Below are 14,373 nucleotides of genomic sequence, written 5' to 3'. Positions count from 1 at the left end.
CTTCTTGTCTCTTCAAGTAAGGATGTTCATATACTTATTGTATTCGATGTAAAATGAACAAAGTGTTGCTAATTTGGTACATCCATAAGTGGTGCTGTAACACACCAACAGTAGTTTTCAGTTATGTAGCCAGCCTTTGTTTACATTTGTTAAAGGCTAAGTTCTGCCAATTTCAACATGCAGTTGTAATGTTGAATTTGTTTTTCTTTCTTCAGCCTTTCCCGAGATCCTGGTCATTGTAATGGGGGCTTTACATTTCTTTAAAAAAAAAAACATCTTTATTCCCAATAACATAACAAAAGGTTATGCAACATCAGCAGAGAACTACCAAACAGCGATACCTTTTGTGATAATATTTGGAGTAGGCTTAAGTTCAGAAGATGTTGAATGTAAACAAAATCTGCCCCCATTAGAATAGCTCAGATCTCTGAAAGGGCTGACTCGAAAAATGCAGCAATGCCGGGTACTGACAAGTCAAGGGCAGCGTGAGCAATACAACAACATATTGGAATTGGCAGAACTGCCTGATAAAAGCTACCTGCAGCACCATGTGATCAGATAATGAAGAAATGGAACTGTTAAAAGTTCCAACAATTTGAACTGCTGGTGCTCTACCAAAACACTTATGACATTGAGATGAGAAGAAACTTCTTTCCAGCGTCTTAAAAACAGGACTTTCTCAGATGATACGGTCTTTTATTTTCTGAACTAGGGTGGTCCTACCATTGGAAGTTACATGGAGATATTCAGTTTAAAACATGCGGTCAGTGTAGCTCTATGCTCAAAAGGTGCACAGTTATGTAAATAGAAGTGCAGTACTCAATTGGTGCAGAGGGTTAATCAATCTATTTAAAGGTTAAAATTATGAAATGATCACTTAAACTCTCTCTACACTAATGTTGCACTAAATTGTACATTATTGCCCTTTTTTATATGAAAGATGGGTTTTTTGTTATTTTGCAAAAACTACATTGTTTATTGGTTGATGCCTCTCACTGGGATGCGATGGGTGCTCTACCCAACTAACGCAGGTGCCACTGGGCTTGTTTAAGCAGCATGGCTGACTAGTGGCTGCCTGGCTTAAAGCAATGGATTCTGGACAGTGATGTGTTTGACTGAACGTGACTGAACCAGACCATGATGCCATACCTCCCACTTATGTGGTGCCGTACGCTAAACAATTACTGTAAGCTTAGATGAAATTGTCCCCTTCTTAAGTTAAAGTGTGGCCTTTAAAGTTTGAAAATCCGCTCCCCTTTCACGTTTGTTTCAGGCGAGCCAGCCAATTGTCAGTCAGGCTGTGTCACACAAACCCAGTAGGTGAAACGCTTGTGGGGCCCCCAATGTTAAAACGTGCCTGTGTCGCATATACAGGGTGTCCTAAAAATGTGTACACACTTTAAATGATTTTAAAGTAGATGTTCATTAAAATTGGTGTCATTTGCAATAGAAAGTGCAATAGAATTTAACAGGCAAATGTTTTATCATCATCACCTATTCTCAAACTGATGTCTTCGCAATGAGACCTGCAATGAGTAACTGAAATTGAATGCACAATTCCAATAAATTTGAATCCAAAACGAATGCCAGTTTAAGAATAGGTGGCGACAAAACAAAAAAACAATGTGTGTGAATTCTATTACACTTTAAAACGTACATAAATAATAAAGAAAACACCTTCATTTACAATGATTTAAAGTGTGTATAAGGTTTTTGGGAAGCGCTGTACACACATACTGTACACATACCTGTACTCCTCATATCTTCTCTACCTTGTGTTCAAGTTAAGTGCCAACTGACAGACTCATGATTGTGTGCATTGGTATCAAAATCAAAACAATAAATAAATGAATAAAAACTTTTAACAGTTCATTGACTTCTTTTTGAGTTGTATTTAATCATGATGACTGGCTCAAGTCAAAAGTTATAAACGTATATATCCTATAGTAATGAATGAAGTAGAGCTATAAAATTGCTGAACAGTCCACAAAATGTCCAAAAGATGATGCCTCCAGTCATAAGGCAGTGAGTTTTAGTTCACACACTCATAATACACACATTTGTGTGTAAATAGATGATTTTTTTTTTTAGATGAATGGATTTTTTTACCACAGGTTTATGGGGCTAAATTGCCAAAATGACCATGTACCGGTAGTCAGATTCCATTTTCTTTCTTCCGAGTCTGAAACAGTCTTGTTCTTCATGAGCAGCGACAGACCAGGATCCATGTCTTTCCTCATGGATGGTATGAGAATATTTGGTAACACTTTACTCGACGCAGGTGTCATACGCATGACATAACAAATAATGTCACGAGTGTCGTGATGCAGTCATTCATGTGACACAAGCATTACTTCAATGTCATAAACATTTTATGACTTTATCATCAAGTGACATTCGGTTATGGCAAAGACAGCCCTAACAACGTCAACTTTCTATGACCATAAAATATTTAGGACACCATGTTTATGACTCGCTCATGACTGTGTCATGACACAGTTATGTCATCCTGATGACGCCGGCATCAAGTAAAGTGGTTTTGAATATTTCGTTCTGGTTTCTGCAGGTTAAACAGCCAAAAAAAACAACAATTGTCCATCAATTTGAATCTAATCAAGACATCTTCTGTTTCTTCTTGGCTTGGAACTGCTCCGTCTTGTTCTTGATATTCTTGATCAGCAATGACAAACTAGCGTCCATATCTTTCCTCTTAGCCGTTGTTGTCGTCGTCGTTGCCGTGGCGCTACCCCCATCCTCTAGTACTCCGTGCTTCCTGCTTTCCGCTTCCTGTTTCCTCCTGGCCTCCATTTCCTCCTCCTGTCTCTTCTCCTTGAACTCTCGGCGCCGCTGCTTCTCCTCCACGATGCTCAGCGAGGCCTTGGTCTTCTTGTAGCTGGGGTCCGAGGGGTCCAGGTTGTACAGGTGGGAGGTGTACATGGCGTCGAAACGGGGATCCTTCAGGTCCACCTGTGTCAGGAGAGGAGGGAAAAAAAGAAGATAATAATAATATAATATTTATTGTTTATAGTGTAATATCACCATACACCATGGTCTCACTAGCAAAACAAAAAATATAATAAAAATAATAGTAAGATAAAAATAATATGGAAAATGTGTGTTAGGTGTTGCTGAACTGGAAATTAATTAATGTATTATTACTTATTTAATTTGCGTGTGTGTGTGTGTGTGTGTGCGTGTGTGTGTGTGTGCGGACCTGGAACCTGTCCTCCTGTGTGTGTGTGTGTGTGTGTGTGTGTGTGTGTGTGTGTGTGTGTGTGTGTGTGTGTGTGTGTGTGTGTGTGTGTGTGTGTGAGAGACCTGGAAGCTGTCCTCCTCGAGTGGTGTGTTGGTCTTGATCATCTTCTTCCTCTTCTTCTTGCTGAGGTTCTGCTGCTCCACGATCTTGTCGTAGTTGAAGTGTTTATGCGCATCACCCTCGTCGTCATCCATCAGCAACGCCATCTCAGCCTACAGGACACACACACACACACACAGTTGAGGAAATATATCATCTTGTCTTAAAGGGACACTGTGCAGGAAATGGTCAAAAAAGGTACTGCAACTATGCTGCTCATTGAAACTGGGTTGGCTATCACCAAAGTTGCTCTTTATATGAAAGTTTTCTAAGTAATAAACACATATTTTCTAGTATGGTCCAAGTAGTCATTTTTGCAGCTAAAAATGGCTATTTTTGGAAATTCAAAATGGCGGCCCATGGAGAAGATCCCCCTTTTCTTTTCCCCGTCATAATGAATACTTAGAATTTGATGGTGGTGGTAAGTATTCATGAAAAAGGTAACATTTGTGAATGGGCAGCATGAATTCTGGAAATAAACAACAAAAAATCTCACACAGTGTCCCTTTAAGTGCTTATGCTGATCACCCTCGTCGTCACCCATCAACAGGTACAAACACAGAGACGAATAAATATACATATTATCTAAGATCAGATCATTATCTTCAATCGGCGCCTATACAGGATTCACATGTCTATCAACAAATTTGCATGCAAACAAAGACATACACAAGCACCGAAATCCTTGCAATTAGTGTGCAGTCACACACGCATACACACACACACACACACACACACACACACACACACACACACACACACACACACACACACACACACACACACACACACACACACACACACACACACACACACACACACGCATACACACACACACACACACAAGTAAATGTAAACACATGCAGGGTTATGGATGTAAACACATGCAAGATCAGAATGAATCACTGACAAAATATCAGACACTTGAAATCTAAATTTACTAAACACATATCTGAAAGAATAGTACAAGCTGCTAGCCCCTTACTGTAGATGGGCTCGTCGACGGGCCTATGCACTCTTTGCTGAAAACACTCAACTACATCATAAAGACGGTTGATATTCAATCAACCCAAAAGGACCCATGTTACTTTTCTATTTATTGAGTTGCACTGGTTACCGATCGCCGCCCGGATCAAGCACAAGGCATTGACCCTTGCCTACAAAACCATCACAGGAACGGCCCCAGCTTATCTGAAGAACCTACTAACGCCTTATGTTACTGGAAGAGAACTGCACTCATCCAGCACAAGCCGTCTGGCTCTGCCATCCAGTCGCTCTGGGTACTCCCAGTCAAGATTGTTCTCCGTTGTGGTACCCAAGTGGTCGAGATGTCGAGAGTCTTCAGTAACCGATTAAGACTTGGTAATTGCAATTTGGATGACAATAAGGTTATTGCATACTTTTGACATTTGCAGAGTCTACTTGTGACATTTCGGTCTATTCAAGAGAATTACTTTAAGGTCAATAGACTGAAACATTGCAAGTAAACTCAGCAAATGTGAACAGTGTGGGGGAGCTTCCACGCCTACGGCACCTGGCCAAGGTGCAAGAATTCTACAAAGTAAGACAGCAAGGTTATAACAGAGGATCTACGCAAAGGGTTGAAACTTTACACCTGACCACCCGCCAAATACAGGTCATTTTCAGCGGTGACGAGTAAATTTGTCAACCCACCAGTCTATTTGACAGGTGAAAACTTTCACCTCAACTCACGCTATAAATAGCCTGAATGTCCAAGCGATTTTTTTTGTAAGATGGGATTTTCCATTATTCACCCTAAAATTGATTACAATGTAGGAAATTGCATCTAAAAATTCTAAATATATTACCAATTATTATTATTATCTTACGAGTTGACTGGTAAAAATGGCGAGTGACTGGTAGATTTTAAAATCTACTTGCCACAGTGTAGATTGTACAGTTCCAATATGCAAACTCCCTTCCTCCACTTGTGCTTGTGGACTCAAGTTTCCCCGCTGTCAGCCTAGCTACAACAATTTTTGGGGGACTATTCTTCATTCACCATCCAGTTTGCAAATGAGAAAATTACTTAACAATTGAGCATTTGCGAGATATTGAAATACAAGGCTATTGTCAGTGTTATCACGACGTATTACTTCCTGGGGCGAGGCCGCAAGCACAAGTGGAGGACGCAAGTCTGCATATTGGAATGCAACCATAGACTGGTGGGAAACAACTTAAGTTCCACCCCTGCTCTACGCTAAGGGGTTAAATCAGGGGTGTCAAACATACGGCCCGCGGGCCGCATCCGGCCCGCCAGAGGGTTCCATCCGGCCCGGATGTAAAAAAAAAAAAAACATATTCAACACATTTAAAACGTGATAGTACTGAACACTAATCCTCTGCTTTACGTTTCTTTTCTTTTTTTGCGATGATGTTACTAATGCGGCCCGCTTGAGGTCCACATGGGTTGTATGCGGCCCCCGGACCAAAATGAGTTTGACACCCCTGGGTTAAATAAAGCACAGCTCTCCAATCCACATGAACATCGTTACCTTCTGCCTCTCCATCTCCTCCATCTCCTCCGGCGTCTTCTCCTCCACTTCCTTCCTGTTCTTCTTGCCCTTGCCTTTACCCTTGATGCCTGTGGACCAACACAAATCGGAAAAACACAATAAAATTGTTCATATCTGAACGATATTGCTTTTTGTGATAGCTATTGTTATGCAGTGCATATTGCAGATACATAATTCTATGCCTGAAAATAGCAATTAGAAATAGTGTTTACATCGCATCATCATACACAAATGTCATCCAATGTGCTAAAGAGGAAAGAAAGAGAAGAAAAATATAGATTTTAGAAAGCATTGTAGATGATCTGAACAAATGATCAAAATATTTCATGTACTCATTTCATGTAACCAATACTGGTTTATAACAAGAAAACCACTCTATAAAGTGTTAAGCACCGCATGTTTTGAGGATTAATGTTTATAACATGAAAACCAGTCCATAAAGTATTAAACATCGTATATTTTGAGGATTGATAAAAAAAATATTTAGAAAAGAAAGAAAAGAAAATATGAAAGATATAACAATAATACAAAGAACAAACAACCAAAAAACAAAAAGGACGTAATAGAAAGAAAACATAGGTTCCCCCATAACGGGTTGTGGTTGGGCCTATTAAGAAAAAAGAAAAAATTAAACCAACTGAAATAAGTGAAATTGCTCCCACCTGTGGTGCCCAGCTCCTCGGAGAAGAAGGGGTCATTGAGGTCCACGTCCGAGGGCAGGTCGTCATCGCTGATGGCCTCTTCAGCTGCCTCCTGGAAAAAGAAGAGATAATCAGAGGATGGATAATGGATAAGGATGATCAGAGAGAGAGAGAGAAAAAAAAGACAGAGAGAGAGAGAGAGAGAGAGAGAGAGAGAGAGAGAGATGCTCTATGTCTATGCATCATAACATCATCTATTATTCTAAATGAGTGCTTTGTCTTGGGAAAAAAAATACATTTCTTGGGCAATTTTTCCTTCATTAGGATAGGAAATGTTATGGGGGAGAGATGGGAAAGGACTGGGATATGATCCAGACCGGATTCGAACCGGTGTCCCCATGGGCAATCTTCGGCTTGTGATGTGGGTTACCTTAGCACAGTGTGCCACAGCACAGCATCCCACTCAGAAAAAATATGTGCACATAGAGTATACGGTCCCAGTCAAGAGTTTGAACACATTACATTACATTACATTTAGCAGACGCCTTTGACCAAAGCGACTTCCAAGGAGACCTCCAACACATACGCGTTGTTTACACCCTTGAGGGGTACGGTACTGTACGATAATTGTATGATTATTGCACCTTTCCTTCAGCGTGCTCACCTTTTTCTGTTGCCTCTTCTCCTTCTTCTTGTCCCTCTTCTTCTGCAGGTACTCCTCCCAGGGCGTCAGATCCTTCTCCGCCTCCAGTTTCTTCTTCACCAGCTGCTCTGTCTTCTCCTTCAACCCTGATGAAGTAGAATCACGCATGTTGACAGACATACAAAAAACATTCACTCATACAAATTATTCACTCATCATCAAGTCAAGTCAAGTCAAGTTGGTTTTATTGTCAATTTCTTTACATGCACTGGTCATACAAAGAATTTGAAATTACATTTCTTGCTTTCCCATGCAGACATAGACTAATCTAGGTAAGGACATAGACAGTATAGACATAGGCAGTACTTATACATGGACATAAGACATTATGGACATAGACAGTGCTCATACAGACATTTAAAGTGCAAGACTGGACAACAGAAGACTTGTAGAGAACATACATTAAGTAAGGGTTAACGTTCGGGGAGAAGGTCGCTACCGTGGAATAGCAGCACGACAGAGAGAATCTTTAGACCCCGACGCGGAGCGGAGGGGTCTTGTTCTCTCTGAAGTGCTGCTATTCCACAAAGCGACCGACTCGCCGAAAGTTAACCCGCTTATTATATGGATATACTTAAATGATTCACACATGGCGGGGACATTTCTTTAGGCCTATTTAATGTTAAGTCTATTAGGCCTATAGTTTTTAATGTCAAAAGATTGTTGCTGCGCAAAACAAAACAGTGCCGTTGTGGAACACCGCTAGGCAACAGCTAGGTAGCCAGGACAACAGGTGTTGTCTATCACAGCAGCTGATTAGAGTCTTGTTGAAAAGTCGCTTTAGCAGTGAAAAGTCTTGTTGCCATTGACAGCGGTCTGTTATAGACCAACCCGTCCGTTATCGAAAAATAACAGACGTGCGAACGTTGGGGAGCCCCGTTGAAATGAATGGAGCATTCGACCGATGACGTCACACCATATAATAAGAGGAGGTAATTGTTGTGCTCATCCACTCATCTGGCCACCTGCCCCCTCCCCACCACTTCCCCTCCAATCCATTTGTTCATTATTTTACTTCATCCATCCATCCATCACCCAGGCCAGGTAACCTCCATCTTCGCTCACCTCCATTACTTCCCTTCTGTTTATCAATCCATCCATCCATCCATCCATCCTTCACTCATTCCTTTATTCCATCCATCCATCCATCCATCCATCCATCCATCCATCCATCCATCCATCCATCCATCCATCCATCCATCCACATCTCACCTGGTACCCAGGTAACCTCCATCTCCACGCCCCGATCTTTGCTCTTCTCCTTCTCCTGGATGCCCATTAGCAGCTCTCGGTACTTGGCGATCTGGTCTTCTTTTTTAGGCTTCTTTTTCATCTTTTTCTTCTCCTTTGCTTTATCATTTTTCTTGACCTTTGTCTTCTCTTTCGCCTCCTCCTCCTTTTCCACCACAGGTTCAGGAACTGAAACAACATGGGATAGAAACTTTTGAATGAATCAAAGAACTGAAAATGTTCTTCAAACATCAATTGTCATCAAGCCAGGTTCATACTGGCTTTGATGCTGAATACAATACGAATTGTTGGTATTCAGTATTAAAAATTCTGTGTATAATCTTGGTGTAAACCAGCAGCCAATAGCTCAGCTGCCTTGACAGAAACGAAATCCAAAGCACTCGCCCCGAACCACTGTAATTTGCGTTTTTTTGTTAAGTTTTTTTTTGTTTGATTGACAAAAACTACTTTTTTACTTGCAGCGTTTAGTCTGCCAAAGTCTGGCACCCTAATCGCTTACCCATGACTGCCCATACCCTAGCCAGGCCGTGCCTTCCTAGTGACGCAACACCTTCGGCGTTGCGACTAGTCAGGTCAAGAGCAATGCAGAACTCCTTTCACTTTGTCGGGAAGCAAACAACCATGCCGTTTGGGAAATGATCATTGTTATGCTCTTGGTCAGACCAAGTCTCGAGGAGATTTGAACGTTGATGATAATCAGGCTACCCATACCCATGCCCTTTCTGAAGTCACAATATACCTTCTGGCACTTCCTCAGGTTGCTCCTCCTCCTCTTCTTCTTCATCATCCCCTTGTTCTATCTCCTCCTGCTCCTCCTCCTCTTCCTCGCTGGAGGAGGCCAGGTAGGCCTTGAAGTCCATGTCCAGCAGCTCGTCCTTCTTGAAGTTCCTGGTGAAGGCCGTCACGCGATCGTGGTCCGTCTCATCCCACGTCAACTCCACCTGGAAGAGGACACACACGCACGCACACATGCATATGCACGCATGCACACACACACACACACAGACACCATTTCAATCCATTCAATTGCTGTGTAACTAAACTAAAACTAAAAGCATGAGCAAGACGGAATATATGTGTGACTGTATGTGAGAGAGAGAGAGAGAGAGAGAGAGATAGAGAGAGAGAGAGAGAGAGAGAGAGAGAGAGAGAAAGAAAGAGAAAGAGAGAGGGGGGGGGGGGTGCTCACATTAGCAGTGGTGGTGTAGGCGCTTTCGAAGACTTTGGGCTGATACTTGGTGCTGTCCACATCCACAGCAGAGTCAGTGGGCTCCTCCTCATCAAATGTAGTGTCATCTGGGATAAACCTGCAACCCACACCCACACACACACACACACACACACACACACACGCACGCACGCACGCACGCACACACACAAACGCACCTTCATTAGGAATCACTAAAAGGTCCTGGAAATACATTTTTGTTTTCATTTATCTGAGACAAGAAAGTTCCCGCACACTGTCTACATTTGCAGCGCTTAATAGCGACGTTTCGGTCTATTGACCTTTTCTCAGCAAATTTGTTAATCAGTAATAAGCGAAAATGTCATTTCAAAATGCTGACACTGCAAACTGATGTAAAACTGCACCTAATTGTCCAACGTAATTTTCCCATGTTATCTACCATAGGGATCTTTCCTCAGAAACCGGATGCTACTAAAATGCTAACCCGCGCCACATACAAAGTGACTTCACCCTCTTGCGAACTCCATTGGTGACTTATGATTGGTTGTTCTCCTCACCGCAGGTCGATGGTGGAGGAGCTGCTCTCGTACTCGAACCCGTCGCACTCCTCGTAGATCTTGGCGGCCGTCGTCACGGAGTCGCACTCTACCACCGCGTAGTAGTACCGCAGACGCTTGAACTGGTAGTCCCTGATCTTCTCTCTGTAGAGCCTAAGAGACGGACAAACACAACTATTTGAAAACATGCACACGTGGACAGCTGCAAAAATGACTCACTGCGGCTTGTTATTGATATTCTATTGGATAGACTACTCTCGGACTGAGTGAAAGAAAAACACACAAAAGCTGATTGCCATTATATATAGTTCTTCAAACGTTACAGTGGAGCACAAGCCATCATTCTAAATATTCTGCATTTATTCACCAAGTTTCGATGCATTATTTACTGTATTTTCCTTGTGCACCTCTGACCGTAGTGGCCTTACCTCTTCTCCTATCTCTTCATATGAGAGTGAAATCTTATCTATAACAGTGTCATAAATAGACCATCCTATGGCTACTAAGAAATAGAGAAGTGAATCTGTTCTGTCTGGAAAGCTATCTGCTTGTTTTGCACCCTAACCTCAGACACCGTGCTGCTCACAGTCATACAGATTCTATGTTCGGCCCCTTAACTGGAGGGTATTTGAAAACTGGTCCTTGGTGACTTTTAATTGAATACCCCTGATTTACTGTACACCCCTGACTGTAGTGGCATTACCTCTTCTCCTCGGCGTCATCATTATTTACTGTATTTTCCTTGTACACCTCTTGACTGTAGTGGCCTTACCTCTTCTCCTCGGTGTCTCCGGTGTCATCAAAGTCCTCTGGGAGTGCGCTGAGCTCCATCGGGCCCTGGGTCTGCTCGGCCTGGATACGCTCCTTACCAAACTCAGACGGGTAGATCTGGAGGACATCCATCATTACATTACATCACTTTACACTTAGCTGACTCTTTTATCCAAAGTGACTTGGATCTTACATAAGAAGCTTCTTAAAGATTTCGCCTCTTACAATGTTGCACATTTTAGAGAGAAAGGAAGTGTTTTTGACAAAACAAAAACGAGAGACAAAGGAGGAAAAGCAAAAAATCCATGATATCCCCTGACAGTACACACAATGCTCAAATTCCATGATTGGAAAACTCTACCTTGACAGAGAGGATGACGCCGTCTTTGGGCTTGAAGGAGTTGAAGAGAGCCAGGAGGTCTTTGGCCTTCATCCTGTCCCAGTTCATGTTGCACACCGCCAGACGCCTGGACATCTTCAACACAACAACAATAACACACAAATATTAAAAATATATTTTTTTAACCGTAAAAATACAATATTTGGACTATAAAAGCCACACAAAAAATTGCACATATATAAGCTGCACCTCTACATAAGCCGCATATGTTACATGGGATATGTTTTTTTTTTTTTTAAAGACATTAGAACTACCGGTTACTCTTCTCACTTTGTGCTCGTCACGTGTAAAAAGCTATAAATTAGCCGCACCATGACATGACTGCAGGATTCAAAGCATGAGAAAAAAAATGGCTGCTGATAGAGCGGAAATTACGGCATTAGGAAGAACATTCCTCTGGTACCTTCATCATGTTCATATTACACACTGCAAGATGCCTGAACATCTCGAACACAAGACTCAGACAAATATTATGAAAAGGCCCTGGCAAGATACTGGCGTCATCAGATGCTTGGCTGCAGATATTTTAAGTTGCGATAAAATGTGTTTAGCCCGATCACACAGCACTCTCGATTAAAAGGTGCCAAACATAAACAAAAACTGTGTAAAATTGAAAGAAAAATGTCTGCACACTTAAATCCCTGTTGTGTTCTTTTTAATAATAGGCCAAGCTTTCGGTCTACTGACCTTCCTCAGGGCTCTGAGGTCTGCGGAAGGTCAGTAGACCGAAAGCTCGGCCTATTATGAAAAAGAACACAAAGGGGATTTAAGTGTGCAGACATTTTTCTTTCAAAGTTGCAATAAAATACAATTAAAAAAGTTGTATTTTATATGTTTTCATGTAACTAGTTACAAACATGGGATGTGGTAATAATGTCTAGAGAATGTTCATGTGATTAACTAAATGAATGCGTGTGTTTTGAAGCAGATCAATCGCTCACATCATCAGTGCGAGGGGCATCCTTCCACATCTCGCCCCAGTCGTGTATGATGTCCTCTTCCTCGCGACGAAGAAAGTCATCCACCTCACCAGCCTTGTCGTCATCGTCATCATCTTCCTCTTCTGAGCTGGTCTCGATGTTGCCCTTCCCTCTTGCCAGATCTGGCCCACTGTCACTTTCATCCTCAGAACCTTCTTCATCATCATCGTCGTCGTCATCATCATCATCATCATCGTCCTCCTCCTCCTCCTCCTCACTGCCTTCTGAAAGACCTTCGTCCAGATCAGAGTCATCCTCCTCATCTCCCTCTTCATCACTTGGTTCCTCCTCTTCCTCACCTGTCCAGACAACAATATTGTGGTGCATTGGAACCATTCCAATCACACACACACACACACACACACACACACACACACACACACACACACACACACACACACACACACACACACACACACACACACACACACAAACAAACACACACAATTTAAGTACTATTCTTTGTGGCCTCGCAGTGTTACATGCTTATTTTGTTAAGTAAATATTTTTCAAACAAGTAGGAGTTGTATTACAACTCCTTTGAATGTAGTGTCCATAGCAAAGACTGTATGGTAAGTGTGCACTGTGACATGTATGACAAGTAAGGAAGGATTCCCAGATTGTCGCTCCCAACCCCAATCGCTCCCCGGTCAGCACGCTCCCACTAGCCAGACTATCGAGCCCACCGCCATATAACGGAGCTAGTTATCTTTTTGATGTTAGTTTTTTTTTCTAACCCTAACCCTAACTCTAACCCTAACCATAACCATAAACCTAACCCTAACCCTAACTTTAAACCTAACCCTAACCCTAAATTGCTTGTATGTGGCAGTGTATGATAATACGTGAAATATAATCGGGTGGGATCGAACGTCTGGGAGTGATAAAACCACCTGGGGCTACACGTCCGGGAGTGATCTCAGTTGGGAGTGTCCATCTGCCACCGGTAAGAATTTACAGCATTTTACTCTACTCCTTGCTCAGCCACTTTCACTTCAAACTGAAGCACTTACCTTCTTCATAAACCTTCACCCCTTTGGTTGGCTTTGCTGTCTTGAGTGATACGTCCTTCTGTTTAGAGGTTTTCTTGTCTTCGTTCAAACTCTTCTCCTTTGGGGTATCTTCATCCTCCTCCTGGACCTCTTCATCCTCATGCTCCTCTACCTCTGCCTTCTTATTTTTCTTTTTCTTCTTCTCTTTCTTTACTTCTTGTTGCTCGTCGTCAGAAAGATCCGAGTCTGACACCTTGTAGAACCGTTTCAGGTCTTCTGCCGAGGTGTGGTTGACGGGTCTGCCCCGCTTGTCGACGGTGTACTTCAGTTTGAATCGGTCGTCGTGGAACATGGACTGGAAACGCTTGTCAATCTTGACTTTGCGGTCCTTGTCGGGCATCTCCCAAAACCGGGGGTCCTTTTTGACTTTGAGAAAGCGGTCGTCGCCATCCTGATTCTTTTTGGAAGACATGTCTGTGTTTCTGTTTTACTGCCGAAAGAGTTACGTTTTCTCTGTTGCACCAACCTGTGGGGCAGGGACGTGAAAAAGGCTGTTGAGTGCAAACGTAGACCATGAAGTGATGCTGCACAGTTACAGCAGCACACTGCTTTAATATATTCCTTATACAATACAAATATGCTCTGGGTGTTGTGTTATTTTCCATTACTATCTGAAGTAAGCTGACAACATAGCTAACTGCTATCCAACTACATGGGGATAAATGGGGTACTAAACAACTTGTAGAACATGATCTATGAAACAGACATAGTTAACATGACATACCTGTCAAATGTGAATCCCGTCAGTGGTTACATTGACAGATAATGTAGGAAAAGAGCTTAAAAACGTTAAGGACACCAGTCTGCGGCAAACATAGTCGCATAAAAACACACACCAATCTCCACGTGTGTTCCCGTCATGCTCTGCTTCCATGCTGTGCATCTTCTACGGAAACCCACACAGCCCAAAACGCACCGGGAACAGTTGTAACAATTT

General features: G+C 42.3%; 1 protein-coding gene across 2 annotated transcripts; it reads right to left on the bottom strand.

The window, feature by feature from the left end:
• Window positions 1-1,487: 1,487 nt before the first annotated feature.
• esf1 (ESF1, nucleolar pre-rRNA processing protein, homolog (S. cerevisiae)) lies at window positions 1,488-14,336 on the bottom strand. Of its 2 annotated transcripts, none has more exons than XM_063199559.1 (14): window positions 14,161-14,336; window positions 13,398-13,902; window positions 12,346-12,683; window positions 11,366-11,479; window positions 11,006-11,121; window positions 10,234-10,386; window positions 9,677-9,794; window positions 9,227-9,428; window positions 8,449-8,655; window positions 7,198-7,322; window positions 6,555-6,645; window positions 5,872-5,960; window positions 3,319-3,468; window positions 1,488-2,967 (listed from the first exon to the last, which is right to left on the bottom strand). In XM_063199559.1, the coding sequence occupies exons 2-14, from the start codon at window positions 13,846-13,848 to the stop codon at window positions 2,614-2,616; spliced, it is 2,508 nt and encodes an 835-aa protein (XP_063055629.1). In that variant the 5' UTR covers window positions 13,849-13,902; window positions 14,161-14,336; the 3' UTR covers window positions 1,488-2,613. The 2 variants fall into 2 exon arrangements, with proteins under 2 accessions (XP_063055629.1, XP_063055638.1); XM_063199568.1 differs by having other exon boundaries at window positions 13,398-13,927; window positions 14,161-14,301.
• Between the last annotated feature and the right edge of the window lie 37 nt (window positions 14,337-14,373).

This window comes from Engraulis encrasicolus, chromosome 1 (assembly GCF_034702125.1).
Source record: "Engraulis encrasicolus isolate BLACKSEA-1 chromosome 1, IST_EnEncr_1.0, whole genome shotgun sequence".
NCBI lineage: Eukaryota > Metazoa > Chordata > Actinopteri > Clupeiformes > Engraulidae > Engraulis > Engraulis encrasicolus.
Note: the sequence above shows the minus strand (reverse complement) of the source record. Positions and strands in the feature narration are given on the sequence as shown.

Coding starts and splice junctions, on each gene's coding strand:
- esf1 (XM_063199559.1), bottom strand. CDS start 13,848: ATGTCTTCCAAAAAGAATCAGGATGGCGACGACCGCTTTCTCAAAGTC. Junction 12,684..13,397: donor GGTGAAGGTTTATGAAGAAG/GTAAGTGCTTCA, acceptor TTGTCTGGACAG/GTGAGGAAGAGGAGGAACCA. Junction 11,122..11,365: donor GCGTCATCCTCTCTGTCAAG/GTAGAGTTTTCC, acceptor GATGTCCTCCAG/ATCTACCCGTCTGAGTTTGG.